At 42.2% G+C, this 19,740-nt stretch overlaps 1 protein-coding gene across 1 annotated transcript in view; it reads left to right on the forward strand.

Moving 5' to 3' along the window:
• The window catches only part of LOC102965809, a 39,194-nt gene extending 21,122 nt beyond the window's left edge, over positions 1-18,072 (forward strand). Inside the window, exons 4-5 of the mRNA XM_042956234.1 lie at positions 17,739-17,900; positions 18,054-18,072. Of these exons, the coding sequence (XP_042812168.1) occupies positions 17,739-17,900; positions 18,054-18,072 (181 nt within the window). The remainder of the gene's footprint in view (positions 1-17,738; positions 17,901-18,053) is intronic.
• The last annotated feature ends 1,668 nt before the right edge of the window (positions 18,073-19,740 follow it).

Consider the following 19,740-nt stretch of genomic DNA (forward strand, 5'->3'; position numbering starts at 1 on the left):
CTGATATGTTCCAGCCAGAGCAGTTCACAGGTCAGAAAAGAGCAGGGTGTTGGGTTGTTGACATAAGAAGGGTTGGATAACCCAGGAAACATTTGGAGATACTGTCAAACGTCTTTGTAATAATATATCCCCTGTGAGCGTTTCTGTTTGGAGTAATAGGAGGCAAGGAGAAGGAATGGGCATTGTTGTTTCATTCAGTGTCAAGGGGTGGTGGGAATTGACACAACTACGTTATAGAGGTTAAAGTCAAAGCTGTAGTCATCAAAGCATAGAGCGCGCAATAGATTTTACATAACTTTAAAAGCAGCATCGTTTATGGTAGTCAAGTACTAATACCCTTCACCAGGTATTCCCTGCTTTATGTAGAGCAAGGGCCAGAGAGCTGATGTTGGCTATCAGGCAATTTAGATATGGTCGAAAACAGCTTGTTTTTTAATAATAAAGTCTAAATCTTTAAGACATAAATATTTTGGACAACATTTATCAGAAACAACTTTTGGTCCCTTTAGTCTTTGAAAAAATGTGAAGTTGAGAGCAAGAACATGGTACAAGATTCCTGCATCTCCCTCCATCCCCAAGAAACATAGATACAGCTGTTTCTACTTCTGTCCATGAAGGATTAATTGCTATAGAAGCATGCATAGGCATCTTTTGAGTCTTTGGTTGGTTACCAGTCTGAGCATACTCTGTTTGTTCAAGGAATTAAAGGGAAACATGAACATAATGAGTACCAAAGTGGAAAACATCCCACAAAGTTGGACAAGAGCAACTTCCAATGTAGTATAATTATGGGAAAACTATAAAATAAACAATTACCAGGGTTCACACAGGACCAGGAATTGTTTGCCTAATGTGTAGCCAGAGCAAAGAGGCACTGTTGAGTTGAAGAACATTCAGTAGAGACATCAGAAGAGCAAGTCTTAGAAGTGGGGAATAAGGGCTCCTCTAGGCCCTTTTATAAAGAGTTTTTAAAAAATACTTCAAAGGGGTCAAATTTAATGTGAAAGTAACTGCCTGCCGGAAAATGTTGAACTCTCTTTAAAGGAATGCAACAAAACTCAGCATTCACCGGTGTTAAACTGACAATGTCTGGGCAACCACTAAAAATTACTATACACGTAGGGGCGCCTGGGTGACTCAGTTGGTTCAGCGTCTGACTCTTGATTTCAGCTTGGTTCATGATCCCATGGTTTATGAGACTGAGCCCCATGTTGGGCTCTACACTGACAGCACCAAGCCTGTTTGGGATTCTCTTGCTCTCTATCTGCCCCTCCTCTACTCATGTATGCACACGCTGTCTCTCAAATAAATAAACTCAAAAAAATTACATATAAAGAAACAAGACAGTCCACATTGGGAGAAAAATCATCAATAAAGATGAACTCAAAATAATAGAGATAATTGAATTAGTAGGATGTTAAATGGCTATGATAAATATGTTCTGTTTATTCAAGTAATTAAAGAAAAACATGGACATAACGAGAAGGGAAGTGGAAGAAATAAAGAATTAAATGCAACTTCAGACAATGAAAAATACAATATCTGAAATGAAAAACATGCTGAGTAGGTTTTAGAGCAGATTAGACACTGCAAAAGGGAAGATCAGCATACTTGGAGTTTTAGAATATAAATCCAAAGACAGAAAAATGTATCCAAAGTGAAATAGAGAAAAAATTTTGAAAAAAAAGTGAACAGAGTGTCCACAAGCTGCATGGCAATATTAAACAGTCAAACGTATGCGTAATTGCAGTCCCAGAAGGAGAGGAAGTGGCAGGAAGCAGAAAAAAAAATTTGAAGAAGTGACCAATGTTTTTTCAAATTCGGCAAAACATGAAACCCATAGATCCAAGAAACTCAATGAGCATGAAACTGAAAAAACATAACAAAAACATACCAAAGCACATGATAATCAAATTGCTGAAAGCCAATAATAAAGGGTGTGTCTTAAAAGACACCCAGCCTTCTGGTTTGGTATGTAAGGCTTTTGGAAGCCGTCACTGAGTCCTAATAAGTAAAAAGCTGAACTAACTGAAAAATCAACAACTCTTCTTAGATCTGTCAGAGAAGTGAGGTCATAGGGCAACCCCCTGCCCCCCACATCAGAGAGAAAGACAGGTTCAGAGAATCACAGTGTACTGGAGCAGAAACCCATGCGCACAAAGCTCTGTGGGAACCATTACCAGGTAGAATACCTGAACTGTAAATGATGAATTGCCGAAGGCTCAGTGTGGATGAGTTGGAGAGTTCAAAACTCCAGAGGGACTAGTCAGAGAGGAGCCTTCACACTTCAGCTGTTTCACCACCAGGAGCCCTACCAGGAGTTCTCATGGTGAATATTGGAGGAATAAATCCCTCAAGCTTATGTGGTATGAGGAGGGGAGGGACACATTTTTGAAATGTGCCGGGACATTCTGTTCTTAACCAGGCCTACACTTGAGAAAAAACTATTTTATCAGAGCTTCATCTAATGGGGTTTTCCTAGAGCCTAAACAAGTTGGGGGAAGGGAAGTACCCAACTCCAGTCCCCTCTAGCCATCCTGTCCCACCCAAGAGGGAAAAACATTGAGAAACTCTTGTGAAGTTCAGTGTCATAGGCACGGGCTCACTAAAAGACTGAGACCTAATTGTAGAACAGAACGCTTCCCCTTTCCTCATTCCCTACCACCACATAACTAAAGACCTATTTACCACAGTTTCTTTTACCCAATATAGCATATGAGACTTTCACCAAAAAGTTACAAGGCTTATAAAGGCAAAAAATAGTTTGAAGAGACAAAGCAAGAGGTGGAATCAGACTGAGACATGGCAGAGATGTTGGAATTATCGGGTTGGAAATTTAAAGCAACTATGATTGGGGCACCAGGGTGGCTCAGTTGGTTAAGTGTACAACTCTTGATCTCAGCTTAGGTCACGCTTTCACAATCATGGGATCGAGCCCCACATCAGGCTTTGCACTGGGTGTGGAACTCTGCTTGAGGTTCTCTCTCTCCCTCATCCTCTGCCTCTTCCCCTCACCCCCTCCAAAAAATAACTATGATGAATACATTAAGGGCTCTAACAGAAAAAATAGACAACATGCAAGAATAGATGGGTAATATAAGCAGCGAGGTAGAAATTCTAAGAAGCAAAAAGAAATGCTGGAATTAAAAATCACAGTAATGGAGAGGCACCTGAGTGGCTCACTCAGTTGAGCCTCTGACTGCAGCTCAGGTCATGATCTCACCATCCGTGAATTTGAGCCCCACGTCAGGCTCTGCACTGACGGCTCGGAGCCTGGAGCCTGCTTCGGATTCTGTGTCTCCCTCTCTCTCTGCCCCTCCCCCACTTGTGCTCTGTCTCTCTCTATCAAAAATAAATAAATGTAATTTAAAAAAAATTTTTAAATTCACAGCAATGAAAATGAAGAATGCCTAGTAGTAGGCATTAATAGACTGGATACAGCTGAACAGATCATCTCTGAGCTTGAAGACGAGAGAATAAAAACGTTAAGAATGAAAAACCAGGGTAAAAAAAAAAAGCCTGTAAAAAATGGAACAGAAGGACGCCTGGGTGGCTCAGTTGGTTAGTCCAACTTTGGCTCAGGTCATGATCATGCAGTTCATGGGTTTGAGCCCTACACTGGGCTCTGTGCTGACAGCTCAGAGCCTGGAGCCTGCTTGGGATTCTGTGTCTCCTCCACTCTGCCCCTCCCCCACTCACATTCTGTCTCTCTCTCTCAAAAATAAATAAACATTAAAAAAAACTTTTTTTTTAAATGGAATGGAATATCCAACAATATCCAACAGCATTGTTGGATATTGCTGCATTACTGCATTACAGCAATAATGATTGAGAATTTCCTCCAGATCAATGTCAGACACCAAGCCACAGATCCAAAACTCAGAAACACAGAGCAAGATAAATGCAAAAATTAAAAAAAAAAAAGCATAAAAAGGAAAAACTATAGCTACACATATCATATTAAACCTACAGAATTTTCAAAAAGTAAGAAAAATTCTTGAAGGGGGGGAAAGCTTACCTAAAAAGGAACAAAGATAACAGTTGCACCCACCTTACCCTTAGAAGCCACACAAGCAAGAGAGTGGAGAGAAATATTTGAAGTGTTGAGAGAGAAAGACAAAAATAAAATCACCACACCAATTTAGAATTCTGTGTGCTGTGAAAGTATCTTCAAAAGAGAAAAGGAAAGACTTTCTCAGACAACCAAAAATTAAGGGAATTTGTTGGCAGTGGATCTCCCTTGCAAGAAATGTTAAAATACGTTCTTCAGAGAGAAGGAAAATGGTTTGGTCAGAAACTTGAATCTACACAAAGAAAGAAAGAACATTAAAAAGGAATAAATGAACGTTAGGGAGCATAAAAATAGGGGCACCTGGGTGGCTTGGTTAAGTGTCCGACTTTGGCTCAGGTCATGATCTCACGGTACGTAAGTTTGAGCCCTGCATTGAGCTTTGTGCTGACAGCTCGGAGCCTGGAGCCTGCTTCAGATTCTGTTGTCTCTCTCTCTGCCCCTCCTCCACTCGTGCTCTGTCTCTGTCTCTCAAAAATAAATAAACATTAAAAAAAACTTTTTAAGCATAAAAATAATACATTACATCTAGAGAAATAAAGCTAAATGTGACAGCAGCCTTCTCAAGAACATGTGAAAATGACATCTTTAAAGTGCAAGAAGAGGGGCACCTGGCTGGCTCAGTTGATAGAGCATGTGACAATTTTTTTTTTTTCAAAATTTTATTTCAGTTCTAGTTAGTTAACATACAGTGTAATATTGATTTCAGGAGTAGAATTGAGTGATTCATCAGTTACATATAGCACCCAGTGCTCGTCCCAAGTGCCTTTCTTAATACCCATCAGCCATGTAGCCCATACCCCACCTCCTCCCTCCATCAACCCTCAGTTTGTTCTTAACATTTAACCATCTCTTATAGTTTGCCTCCCAATTTTTTTCCCTTTGCCTATGTTCATCAGTCTGTTTCTTAAATTCCACATATGAGTGAAATAATATGATATTTGCCTTTCTCTGACCGATTTTGCTTAGCACAATACACTGTAGCCCCATCTACATCATTGTGAATGGCAAGATTTCATTCTTTTTGATGGCTGTGTAATATTCAATTGTATATATTTTATAATTATTATATTATTTATATTATTTTATATGTCATATTACTTATAAATATATTATTTATATTTATTACATATAATAATATCATTAATATATTATTTCTAATTACACACACACACACACACACACACACGTACCACATCTAATTTACCCATTCATCAGTTGATGGATGTTTGGGCTCTCTCCACAGTTTGGCCATTATTTGTAATTTTGCTATAAACATTGGGGTACATGTGCCTATTCGATCTTGTATTTTTGTATCCTTTGGGCAAATACTTAGTAGTGCAATTTTTGGGTCTTAGGGTAGTTCTATTTTTTTTTTAATGTTTATTTATTTTTGAGGGAGACAGAGCATGAACAGGGGAAGGGCAGAGAGACAGGGAGACACAGAATCTGAAGCAGGCTCCAGGCTCCAAGCTGTCATCCCAGAGCCCGACGTGGGGCTCGAACCCACAAACTGCGAGATCATGACCTGAGCCGAGGTCAGACACTTAACCGACTGAGCCACTGAGGTGCCCCTTGGGGTAGTTCTATTTTTAACTTTTTGAGGAACCTCCATACTGTTTTCCAGAGTGGCTACACCAGTTTGCATTCCTACCAAGAGTGTAAAATGGTTCCCCTTTTTCCACATCCTCACCAACTTCTTGTTTCCTGTGTTAATTTTAGCCATTCTTACAGGTTGACAGTCCCATTGTGGGTTTTTGTTTTTGTTTATTGTTTTTATTTTGAGAGAGAGGGAGCATGAACTGGGGAAAGCCAGAGAGAAAGGGAGAGAGAGAATCCCAAGTAGGCTCTGGGCTGTCCACATGTAGCCGGACCCAGGACTCCATCCCATGATGGTGAGATCATGATGTGAGCCAAAATCAAGAGTCTGACGCTTAACCGACTGAGCCAACCAGGTGTCCTGCATTGTGGTTTTGATTTGTATTTCCCTGATGATGAGTGATGTTGAGTATCTTTTCCTGTGCCTGTTAGCCATCTGTAGGTCTTCTTTGGAGAAATGTCTATTCATGTCTTCTGCCCATTTCTTAACTGGACTATTTGTTTTTGGGGTGTTGAGTTTGATTCGTCTTTTATAGGTTTTGGATGCTAACCCTTTATTAGATACGTGTTTTGCAAATACCTTCTCTCATTCCATAGACTTTTAGTTTTGTTGATTGTTTCCTTTGCCGTACAGAAGCTTTTTATCTTGATGAAGCCCCAGTAGGTCATGTTTGCTTTTGTTTCCCTGGCCTCCGGCAACATGTCTAGTAAGAAGCTGCTGCAGCCAAGGTCAAAGAGGTTGATGCCTGTGTTTTCCTCTAGGGGTGTGATGGTTTCCAGTCTCGCATTGAGGTCTTTCCTCCATTTTGAGTTTAGTTTTGTGCCTGGGGTAAGAAAGTGGTCCAGGTTCATTCTTCATGTCGCTGTCCCAGCTCCACTTGCTGAAGAGACTGTCTTTATTCCATTGGATATTCTCTCCTGCTTTGTTGAAGATGAGTTGACCATATAGTTGTGGGTCCATTTCTGGGTTTCCTCTTCTGTTGCATTGATCTATGTGTCTGTTTTTGTGCCACTACCATACTTTCTTGATGACTACAGCTTTGTAATATAGCTTGAAATCCAGAATCTTGATACCTCCAGCTTTGCTTTTCTTTTTCAGGATTGCTTTGGCTATTCAGGGTCTTTTGTGGTTCCATACAAATTTTAAGATTGTTTGTTCTAGCTCTGTGAAAAGTGCTGGCGACTCTTGATCTCAGTGTTGTATTGGAGCCCCAAATGGGCATGGAGCCTACTTTAAGATGAATGAATGAATGAATGAATGAACGAATAAACAGAGGAGAAGAGGGAGAGAGCTAAACCTAAGTTTTTTTCTTGCTGGAAGTCCAGTTGTTAATAATTTACCAACACAGAATGCCAGAGCATTCTGTTCTTACCAAGGGCTGCACTTAAACAGGGAAAACAAGCCCTTTCATACTATTATTGTTTTGAATATAAAGCAGCACAATCTCCATGTGGGATTTTGTTAATACAGTAAAACCTTGGTTTGTCAGCATAATTCGTTCCGGAAACATGCTTGTAATCCAAAGCACTACTATACCAAAGTGAATTTCCCCATAAGAAATAATGGAAACTGAGACGATTCGCTCCACAACCCAAGAATATTCATATAAAAATGATTACAATACTGTAACATAATACAAAATAATAAAGAAAATATAAAATATAAAGAAAAATAAATCAACCTACACTTACCTTTGAAAACCTTCGTGGCTGGTGTGAGGGAGACAAGAAAGAGGGGGGTTATTGTGGAGATTTACTTTTCATGATCACTAACGGAATCACTGCTATCTATTGGCTCAATGGAATCTTTTTTTTTTTTCATACAACTTTAACAAGTAACCTGTCCAATGACCTAGAATGAAGCAAAGCATTCCTAAGCTTGCTCTTGGGTGGAAAAGCAAAGGACTGCCCATAGTGCTTTGAAGTGACAAAAAATACACTAGTTCCAGTTGTGGGCACCTTCCAACCATCTGAAAAATCACTGATCTCTGCCAAACACCACAGCCTGAGACCAAGCATCTGAGCGTGGGAGACCATCACCCACAATCCTGCAGTGAGAGAGAGAAGAACCATTGGCTCAGTTGTGATCACGTGACATTCGGCATCATGTACTACTTGTATTGCAAGACATCGTTCGTTTGTCAAGTTAAAATGTGTTAGAAATGTTTGTTCATCTTGCAGAACACTCGCAGAGTGTTCTGCTTCTAAGAACATGGTCTGCATATTTCTGTACACATTTGAAATGGTATTCTTTTCTTTTCTTTTCTTTTCTTTTCTTTTCTTTTCTTTTCTTTTCTTTTCTTTTTTCTTCTCTTTGGTAATCACACAAATGTCCATCAATAGACAACTGGTTTAAAAATTGGTAATACAGGGATGCCTGGAGGGCTCAGTCCGTTAAGCGTCAGACTCTTGATTTTCGGCACAGGCCACGATCTCACAGTTTGTGGGATTGAGCCCCACGTTGGCTCTTGCACTGACAGCATGGAGCATGCTTGGGATTCTCTCTCTCCCCCACCTTTCTCTGCCTCTCCCCACCTGTCAAAATAAATAAATAAACTTAAGAAATTGTAGGTTATTTTATACAGTGAATGCCAGGCAGCTGTTAAAATAGATGAGAGCATCCTTCATGTGCTAACGTGAAATGAGGTCTATGCAATAAGTATCATGTATCTTTCTCTAAAGCAGTGTGGTGACATGTAGCAGATTTTTTTTTAAGTTTTTAATGTAGCAATTACAGTTTGGGGTATATATCTTGAGAAAATTAAGCAGAAGTAAAAACAAAGATTTATATACAAGATGGTCATCATGGTGTTACTTAGAACAGTGAAAGATTAGAGATAGGTATTTGCTGACATGGAAAGAGTTCAATAAATTTAGTTCAGCCATACAAATGAAGGAATAGCCCTTAAAAATAATGTGTTGAAGCGATGCAAAGTGTCATACCTATTATAACCCTAATTTTGCTAAAAACCTATGTGTACACATTCACATGCTCACATCGTATTACGTACAAACACAAGAACAAATACACAACACGTTAAGAGGATTATTTCTGGATAACTCAGTATCCTGGAATTGTGCGCTCTCTTCTTGATAAGATTTTCCATATCTTCTGGATCACATATATTTTATAAATTTTCTATGATTGGCATGTATTTTTTTTAAGTCAGCTTAAAGGGTGTTTAGAAAAATTCAAATCTTTAATGCCTTACAACATTTTAAACATAAAGAAATCCTTTGCATCCTATTGTACGGTTCCCCCCACAGTCACTGTGTGTTGTTACCAAATAAAGCATGTGGAGCTATAAAGCATCTCATCCATAAAAATGAAGACAGAAATACAAATATACCCACTCTTACCCAAATTTTGTTGTGAAAATTAGGGCTTCCAGAAGGAGAAGAGTCCTGTGGTCAAATAAAGAGATATTGGGGCTCCTGGGTGGCTCAGTCAGCTAAGCATCCAAGTTCGGTTCAGGTCATGATCTCCCGGTTGATGGGTTCGAGCCCCACGTTAGACAGCTCGGAGCCTGGAGCCTGCTTCAGACTCTGTGTCTCCCTCTCTCTCTGCCTCTCCCCTGCTCACACTCTGTCTCTCTCTGTCAAAAATAAATAAATGTTTAAAAAAATGAAAAATATATTAAAGCAACATTTCATATCTTCCTCATGGAGATATGTAATTCATATCACCATATAACATGTCAGAGCGATCCTGTAGTAAGGAATATTGTTTGACTGTTTAGTTTATAGTTTCTTTTTCTTCCTCCTCCCCGCCCCCCCCCCCCCCCCCCCGCCACCAACTATCTAAATGTGACCTAGTGTTCCAAAGAACAGAGTTTAGAACATGATAAGCTCAGGACCTTTGAGACTCCTTTCTCCAATCTCTAACATTTTTTTGGCACTGTGGCATTGGCTTGCTCTAATATCGGTGACAGCCAAGTGTAACTCTCTTGTCTCCCCCAAGTCAGGAAATCACACCTGGTCACTTCATTGTCCTGACACCCCCACCCAGCCACAGGGTTTACCTGCACATTATCACTCCTGTTCATCAGCTTATCAGAAGGAAAGGACCAGAAAATATTTGGACTCCTGTTAAAACACCGTGCATTGTGTTTCTGCTGGGATGAAAAATGATTAGCATATAGTTTTTTCCATTTTCTAGCATTTCCATTGCCTTCCATGGAAGAAGGATCTTGTTTTTCAGTTTCCTCTGCTCAGTTTTTTCTCTCTCCTTTGCCCTCCAAGGAAATCTGCCATTTTTAGAGGTACTCTCTGAGCTTCAGTTGCAGATTTGGAAGAAAAGGGGAAAGATAAGGGGTAACAGGCAAACTGTAGGGAGGAAATTTGAGAGAGAAATACAAGGGGGAAGGATATGGAATATATGAGAGAAGTAGAATGAAGAGAGAAGTGGAATTTTAAGAATTGTTCTTTTGGGGGTCGCCTGGGTGGCTGGGTCGGTTAAGCGTCTGACTTCGGCTCAGGTCATGATCTCGCGGTCTGTGAGTTCAAGCCCCACGTCGGGCTCTGTGCTGACAGCTCAGAGCCTGGAGCCTGCTTTGGATTCTGTGTCTCCGTCTCTCTCTGCCCCCCCCCAACTCATTCCCCCCCCCATAAATAAGCAAATAAAAACTTTTTTTTTAAATGATATAGAAAGAAATGTGTGAGGAAGGAAACAAGGAAGGAAGGAAGGGAGGAAGGAGAGTTACCTTGAAAATTCTGTTCCAGTCTCTAGACTGAAGTTGTTTGACCATAATAACACAGCTCTTAGATGGGTTGTGGATTCACCTTCCGTAATGCAACAGGTTTCAATCTGCATTCTCTAAAGCCCGCCCACTGTTAAGTAGAAGACTTTACAGGCTTGGAAAAAACTGCTGAGATACTGCCAGTCATTCAGTTTCTATGATTAGAGAGGTGAGAGGAAGTGAGCAGATTCTGGAGCATAAAGAGAGAAAATACTTGGAGCCTTGAAATTAATATCTTTGTCACTCAGGTAACTGCATCCTAACCAGAAAATGTGGTTTGAGAGACTCTGAATAATCCTGCATCCTAAAGGCCGCTTTCTGTCCTGAAAGGAAATGTAACCAGCATGATGAACTTTCCACGGGACAAACTAATGAAAGGGGGGAAAGCAGAGCAAAGTCAAGGCTGAACAGAGGAAATGCAGTACATAGGGATCCAGATAGCCCGCCAGACAGTCACAGTTCAGAAGCACAGTTTGGAAAGAAATGCAGAGTATAATGCTCAGAGCATCAAAGAAGGGAAATATTAACAAAACTCAGGGCTAAAAAGCATGCTGGCAATGAATTGGCACTTTTATTAAATTGATGTGATGGAGGGACTGTGAACTGGCAAAACTTTCTGGAGGGCAATTTGGCAATATGTATCAAAATCTAAAATTTTCAATGTATACACTCTTTGTGTGTGTGTGTGTGTGTGTGTGTGTGTGAGAGAGAGAGAGAGAGAGAGAGAGAGTCTTAAGCAGCCTCCACTCTTAAAGCCGAGCCTGACATGGGGCTTGACGCAGAGCTCAACATGGAGCTAGACATGGGGGTAGTACCCTGGGACCATGACCTGAGCTTAAATCAAGAGTCGGATTCTCAACTAACTAACCATCCAGGTGACCCTAAACATGTATAGTATTGACATGGCAGTTCTCTTTGCAGGTATTTATTCTGAGGACATAGGTAAATAAGTACATAAAGATGTATGGCAAGGAATTTTTTTAACTTATTTTTATATAATAGCAAAACAGACTTTGAATAATTTAATAATCCATGAGTATGTGGCTTGATTTAATACATTAAGTGGAATACAGTGAAATGCTATGTACTCACAGCTCTTACAAGCATAGGCCTCAGGGATGCCCGGGTGGCTTAGTCAGTTAAGCTCTTGATTTCAGTTTAGGTCATGATCTCACAGTTCACGGGTTCAAGCCCCACCTCAGACTTCACACTAGCAGTGCGGAGCCTATTTGGGATTCTCTCTTCTTCTCTCTCCCTGCCCCTCCTTCCCTCCCTCTCTGCCCCTCCCAAACTCGCAAAATAAATAAATAAACTTAAAAAAAATTAAGCAGAGTCTTGGGAGTCAGTCTGTCAGAACTCAAATCTGGCCCTACCACTTATCACCTGTGTGATTCTGATCACATTATTTAATATCTTTTTTGCCTATTTTTCCTAATCGAGAAAATGTTTTAAAATCTCTACAATAGCTTCATAACCTATTAAAATTTATTTCAGAAAGTTGTTCCAAAGATTAAATGAATTAATTACATTGAAAGTCCATGCATGTAGTAAGTCCTCAGTAAGTGTTAGATGTGGTTCTTATCCAAGCATTATAAATGGTGAGATCTATATTAACATGGAAAATGATCCTATTGGGCAAAAGTTACTAGCTAGTAACATAGGTTTATATAGAATAATGTTGATGTATGCATACAAAGAATTTTGAAAAGAAGTTTACTATAACTTTAATAATATACCTCTGATAATGGTATCTCAGATTACTTTTATAATTTATGCTTTGACATTTGTTATTAACATGTGATATAATAATAACTCCTGAAATGCTTAGGTAGGAAATTTCGATTAGCTTTTCTTCTTGGAAAAATCAAAACTCCAGATGAAATATAAAAATTACAATTAAAAAAATTTTTTAAGTTTATTTATTTATTTTGAGAGACAGAACAAAATCGGGGAGGGTCAGAGAGAGGGCCAAAGAAAGAGATTCCCAGGCAGGCTCTGCACTGTCAGCACAGAGCCAGAGCGGGATTCAGACCCACCAAACCGTGGGTCATGACCTGAGCTGAAATCAAGAGTCAGATACTGAACCGACTGAGCCCCCCAGGCACCCCAAAATTACAATTTTAAAGTGCTATGGAGCCTAGTTGTTAGGGAAGAATTACCAAGGCAAAATCTTGGAAATGTGAGTTACTCACTGAAAGCAACTTTTACTCTGAGGGCATTAGCTACTATGGAAGAAACAACTGCTGTCTGAGCTGTAGTTGTGAGGACCTCTTTTGTGACAGGGGAAACAGAAATTAAAGCCAAGGATTTGCAGCTCAAGATGTAAGTCTGATACCCATTCTTCCATATACCTATTAAGCTGGTACCTGGTTGGTTTCATCCTCAAAATGATGAATCAAAAGTGATTCCTTCTTTATTCAGTTTCTCTTCATTCCTCCTCATCCTTCCCTTTCCCCTCCTCCTTCTCCTCCTTTTCTTCCTTTTCTTTTTCTCCCCTCCTCCTCCTTCTCTTCCTCCTCCTTCTTCCTCTCCCTCCCTCCCTCCCCCCCCCAGCCTTGCAGCCTGAGTTAACATCACCTTGGTCCAAAACAACTTCCAGCCCTGAACTTGGATTAAGGTGATCCCAGACTGGTGATGAGCAAAGAAAACAAAAGTCCTTTCTGAAGGAAGGTAACTTTATCTTTGTTAGCTTTGAATTATTTCTAAAAACATCTTACTTTTAAGTACAGTGGCCAGCATGCATTCAAGGAAAACTAAACATACAAGGAAATAAGACACTTTGAGCAAGAACCAGCTCAAAGATATAACATAAACAGATTTTAAAAGATCAGAATTATCATATACAGACTATAAAACTCTTACTAAGGTCAATTTTATCAGCAAAAAATTGGAAAGTATGAAAAGTGATATAGCAGATGTTTAAAAAAAAGCCAAATAGAATGTCTAGAATTAAAAATGATATAATTTAAATTAAGAATTCAGTAAATCAGATTATTAGCACATTAGATCAGACTGAAGAGAGAATTAGTAAATTGGAAAATAGATCAAAAGAAATTCTCTCAACCACAGCACAGAAAGAACAAAAAACAAATTAATTAAAGAAAGGAAAAATACAGGAGAGGATGAGAAACACAAGTGATAGTGTAAGAAGACTTAAAATAAGTGTAAAAACAGTTCCAAAAGAAGAGGGAAAGAATGGAATAGAGGCAAATTAAAAGAGATGATTGCTGATAAATTTCTAGAACTAAAACCACAGATTTAAGGGACCCGCCATATGCCAAACAGTGTAAACAGAGAGAAATGCACCCCTTCACAATGACGCACAGAAAACCAAACCAAAGAGAAAATCACAAAACAGGTACAGAAAAAAAGGTTATCAACAAAGGAATAGCTACTAGAGTGACAGCTGGCTTCTCAACAATTACATGGAAGCTAGTGACCAGTAAAGTGATGAGGTCCATATGTTGAAAGAATAAAATTCTACCAGCATAGAATCCTATACCCACGCAAATAGTCTTCAAGAGTAAGAAGAAATAGGGGCACCTGGGTGGCCCAGTCGGGTGGGTGTCCAACTTTGGCTCAGGTCATGCTCTCATGGCTCGTGGGTTTGGGCTCCACATAGGGCTCTGTGCTTACAGCTGGGAGCTTGGAGCCTCCTTCGGATTCTGTGTCTCCCTCTCTGTGCCCCTCCCCTGCTCGTGCTCTCTCTCTGTCTCTCTGTCTCTCTCTCAAAAATAAGTAAACATTAAAAAAATTTTTTTTAAGAGTAAGAAGAAATAAAATATACAAACATAAAATCTAGAATCATAACAAAAAGATGGAGAGATTTTTCTATTGATAGACTCACACCAAAGAAAATTCTAAAGCATGTACTTTAGGCAGGAAGATAGTGATTCCAGATGGAACATGTAAAATGGAAGGAATAAAGTGAGAATAAAATGGAAAAAATGCAGGTAAGCCTAAATGAACTTTGATTGTATAAACAGTGATAATAATTTGTGGGACGGGTGGATTTATTTATTTATTTATTTTGAGAGAGAGATAGAGAGAGCGCAAGCATATGCATGATAAGGAGGAGGGACAGAGAGAAAGGGAGAGAGAGAATCCCAAGCAGCTCCTCACTCAAGTGTGGAGCCCAACTTGGGGCTTGATCCCATGACCACGAGGTCATGACCTGAGCCGAAATTAAGAGTCAGATGCTTAACCGACTGAGCCACCCAGGTATCCCTGTGGGGGGTTTTATAATACAACTTTAAAATACAACTCTGTGTGTGTGTGTGTGTGTGTGTGTGTGTGTGTGTATTTGTGTGTCTGCACATATAATGAACAACTGGAGATTTTAAAACATTCTTGTCTTGGGCTCTGGAACAATGTGATACGAATGTCACCTGTGAGTGTGAGAAGAATAGTCACAGGAAAGTTGTCTGAGGGACACTTTGGGCCATAGCAATCTTAAGCAGTGTATTTTGAGAAAGATTCTGGTTAAGGAAGGTATAGTGGGCATCATTTTTTTTGGTCTGTAATCACTCTTCTTTTCATCTTGAAACAACACCCCCCCCCTTTTCTTTGGAGGAATTTACCTTCCATTCCTTCCACATCCTTTTATCGGTACTTTCAATCATAATACCCAATAGTCATGGAAATGGGCACAAAACCTGATTGTCTTGATTACCGTGTATCTACTCTGTTCGGGCTGCTATAAAATACCACAGACTGGATGGCTTATAAACAATAGAAATTCATGTCTCACAATTCTAGAGGCTGGAAGTCTGAGATCAGGGTGCTGGCGGGGGCAAGTAAGAGCACTCTTCCAGGCTGCAGACTTCTCGTTGTGTCCTCACGTGGTGGGAAGAGCTAGGGATCTCTCTGGATCCTCTTTGATAAGGCAACAATCCTCCTTCATGAACTAACCACCTCCCAAAGTCGCCATCTACTAATACCATCACTTTGGGGGGTTAGAATTTCAACATGTGAACTGGGGAGAAGGGGACTCAAACATGCAGACCCTAGCACGAGGCCAGGTCACTCAGAATCCTTGTCTAGGATTGTGTGTGTGTGCACATACACTGTAGAAAGAGATTAATCCCTCTCTCATGACAGGCTGTATGTTGTGCGAGTGGCTCATGGCCAGTTTCCAACCAGGTGAAGGAAGCTAACCTTAGGAAAATGGACTGGACACCAGAGGAGGTTGGAGAGGAGATTGGAAACGGAAGAACCTGGAAGTAGTCAGGTCCTTTGTTGCATTAGTCCTGAGGCTTGACTCCTTCCTTTCCTTTCCCTTCTCTTCAAAATATTTACCTTTTTGCTGTACCCAGTTCCATTCCAAATTTTTCAAGCAAGTACAGAGGGGAGCAGCAGGGCAAGCAAGAAGACTGTGTCTGAGGGCATGGTTGGGCTATTAAAAGTAAGCTGCATAGGGGCACCTGGGTGGCTCAGTCAGTTAAGCAGCCAGCTTCGGTTCAGGTCGTGATCTCATGATTTGTGAGGTCGAGCCCCACAATGGGCTCCATGCTGATCGCTCAGAGCCTGGAGCCTGCTTCAGATTCTGTGTCTCCCCCTCTCTCTGCCCCTCCTCTGCTTGTGCTCTGTCTCTCTCTCTCTCTCTCTCTCTCTCTCTCTCTCTCAAGAATAAACATTAAAAAAAAATTTCTTTTTTTAAGTAAGCTGCCTAACAGAGCAGAAGCCACGGAGGGGAGGCAGGCGATGTTCTTAACCACAAAGGGGACAAAATTGTTCAGCAACTGACTGGAGTTGGTTGGAGGCCCATTGCTGGGTCACTGGGTTTTGTCTTGTTATGTTTGGGCCGGGGGGACGGTGCCACCTACATTTCATGGGTGGGGGCAGGAGAAACAGGGACCTGTGGACATTACACAGAACTTTCAATGCTGAAGCCACAAGTGATCTGTGGATAGTTAGGGAGAAGCAAGCGATCTGGATTTTAAAACATAAGGTTTTCTGAGATGATTCCTTGAAAAGTGTAAATAAGTTCAGAAGCTGTGAATTATTAGTTACTAAAGTCTTGTTAGATACCCATGTTTACTCACTTCTTAGAGGTTAAAATTAGGATGCACTGGTGCTCCTGGGTGGCTCAGTTGGTTGAGCATCCAACTCATGGTTTCGGCTCAGGTCCCGATCTCATGATTTGTGGGATCAAGCCCTGCATTGGGCTCCACAGTGATAGCATGGAGCCTGCTTAGGATTCTCTTTCTCCCTCTCTCTCTGCCCCTTCCCCACTTGTGCATGCACACACACACTCTGTCTCTCTCTCAAAATAAATACATAACTTTAAAAACTAACATGCATTTCTGCTACCATTGTTAGGAAGAGTTGGCCTGTCTAGAGAATGTTGCACTAGTTGGGAGTAAAGGAGAGCTAAATGTCACGTTGGCCCCATGTTCTCTTGGTGGCAGCCGCTCAGTCTGCAGGCGTATTGCCCGTGTCGGGGATCTGATAGGGACTTTGCTCACAGACTTAACTGCTGAGACATGGTATTCATGTCTTGGCTTTGTCACTTAATTGTTTCTCCCCTCATACATGTAACCCTCTGCCTCCCCCTGCCAGTTTAGGGTGGTATTATATTGTAGTTTTCAAGAACAAAGACGTCCCGCCTTCCAGACGGTTTCTGTTGAGGAGTATTTCCTTGTAACACATGCTGCTGTCCTACGTGTTGTCAGATACATGTTCTACTACAGGTAACACTCAACAAGATGTAGACAGAATTAAAGGCCAGGTCACAAACCATCCTGGAGGGCCAGATGGGAGACTGGCTGTATGGAGGCCATCAGGAAGAGAGGCTATATTTCATGCCTCAGGGCTCACCTTTTCCTCACCCAGGAGGAGGGACCAGAACAGGCTCCACTCACCAGTGGACTGGAAATGTCTGAAATACCGCCATCCTGGGTGCCCGGTGGGTAGCGTCCTGGGTAGTATCGTACTGGCAGGCAGCTGGGTTCTTTGTGGTTAGCAACTGGATTGGAAGGGCTGGCTTAGGCTGGGTTGAAAAGTAATCCTACTGGAGGTTCCAAAATTTGAGGTCTCTCTCTCTCTCTCTCTCTCGTGCTTGTGAAGAACCAAAAACCTGTTGTCTGAGGCATGACTATGTCTTTTTGTTTTTGTTTTTGTTTTTAATCCTCCAAGTGGTTGTCCTTATCTAAGCGAGTGAATAAGTGATCCAAATAAGTCTAGTAGCCAAGAGATCTCCTCTCCACCCTGCATTTTATGAAATCCATATAGCTCTGTGGACCTTCCTGTACATGGCTCCATCACTCTGGGTTTGAAGCCCCAAGGATCAGAGTTCGAAATGTCTACCTGCCTTATCTCTCTTCTCACAGATCCACGGCAGACCAGAGGAGTTCAGTCTCCACAACGTTTACCGAGGGCCTGCTAGGTGCCAGGCCTTGGGGCAGACACAGAAGACATGATCCCGGACAAGACAGGCTGGCTCCTCCAGCAGCTTTTGTTCTGAAACAGGTAGTAGGCTTGAAAGAGGTTTGGTAAAATTCTGCTTTGAGCCCCAGAATAACTTAAGCAAGCCCCAAATACAAATATGACTGCTTTACCCGGTTTGGGGTGAGTGACACAGGTGGAGAGGCCGAGACTGTCTCTCATCCAGGGTCTGCCCTTTTCTCCACCCCATTGGCCTCCAGGACGGACATGCACAGATAGAAAATAAATCAAGGGGCACCTGGGTGGCTCAGTCAGTTAAGCGTCCGACGTCAGCTCAGGTCATGATCTCGCGGTTCATGAGTTCGAGCCCCACATTGGGCTCTGTGCTGACAGCTCAGAGCCTGGAGCCTGCTTCTGATTCTGTGTCTCCCTCTCTGCCCCTCCCCTACTCACACTCTGTCTCTCTCTCTCTCCCTCTCTCAAAAATAAATAAACATTTAAAAAATTTTTTAAAAAAAGTCAAGACAGAGCCCCAGAGTTACTGCTCATCCAAAAAACCAACTCACATTTCCCCGCAGATTTATCCTGCTGGTTTTTCTTTTCCGTCGTCTGGTAGATCTGAAGCCCAGCTTGGGTCTCAGACCTCTTGATGCCATAGGCTTCCTGGAAAACAGACGTGTCTCTCCTGCGTACTGTCCTGTCCAGTTTTTCGCAGAAAAAGATTATGCTCTGACCTTTCTGCCATTGTGCGGGACATATTTTGTTCCTATGTCCTGAGTGGTGGCTTTTGGGTGGTTCAGGGTGGGTCGGAGCGGGGAGATGCTGTCGAGCTGTCTACTGGAGTGTGGCTGGAGCAGCTCACTCACGGCTGTGGGTGCCGAGGAGCTGGAGAGAGACAACTGCAGGTGGAAGGAAGGGCCGAGTGTGTGGGGTCCGGGGGATGGGGAGCCGGCAGGGACTGTGTTTCGGCACAGGGGGCTCGGGCCCTGAAGGAGCAGCACAGTAGGTCTGGCCAGACCCCGCAAACTTGGTCTGTGAACTCAAGCCATAGAGAAAGGGGATCGGCCCCCCTTGAGCCGGGCCCTGCGTATACTTTATGCCGCCTAATCCTCACAGAAACCCTGGTCGTGGAGCGCTACAGGCAGCTGAAGCGGAATAGATTAAGTCTCGAGTTCGTGAGACCACACAGAAGATGCTAGCCTCAAATTCTGACAGGCCTGCTGATGGCAGAGATTGTGCTCTCCGCCACCCGTGCCCGATGGGGAAGGGCCCCTGCTCACGTGCCATTCAGAACAATACCAGCGGTGGTGTCCTAGGACACGGGGGACAAAGGCTCGACTCCCTGCCGCCTTTCTGTCATTCAGGAGCTGGTCTCTGGCTGCCAATTTGTATTGACTCCTCTCCCTGTGTTCTGGGGGGCAGTTGACTGTAGCCAGCCCATTCATTCCACCCTGGGACCGCCGCAGGACCATATAGATGCATAGAGACTGGTGAAAAAGCTGTATTTCTAGGTTGAAGTTCATTGTTACACTGTTAAATTAAATCACAAGATAGAAGATTCCAGATTCCAGCCGCGTGGCTCCCCCCTGCAGCTCTCCCTGTGAGTGCGTGAGGCCCACATCTCTGGCCAGCTCTGAGGAGAGGTTCACGGAGGACGCCAGTCCCACCGAGGGGTGGGGGGCATCAGACCTGTGGACAGAGGTGGTGACCTCTGGGCCACCCATGAGGTCAGCCACACCCCTGGGCTGTCCAGGCCAGTTCCTGGGACTTAGCCATGACACAGCCTCCTGCAAGAATTCCGGGACGCCTGCCTTTCCAGGTGGAATTTCCCACTTCCTTCTGGCATTCTTTCTATTTTAATGTTTATTTATTTTTGAGAGACAGAGACTGAGTGTGAGCAGAGGAGGGGCAGAGAGAGAGGGAGACACGGAATCTGAAAAAGGCTCC

The sequence above is a fragment of the Panthera tigris genome, chromosome A1, assembly GCF_018350195.1.
Source record: "Panthera tigris isolate Pti1 chromosome A1, P.tigris_Pti1_mat1.1, whole genome shotgun sequence".
Classification (NCBI taxonomy): Eukaryota; Metazoa; Chordata; class Mammalia; order Carnivora; family Felidae; genus Panthera; species Panthera tigris.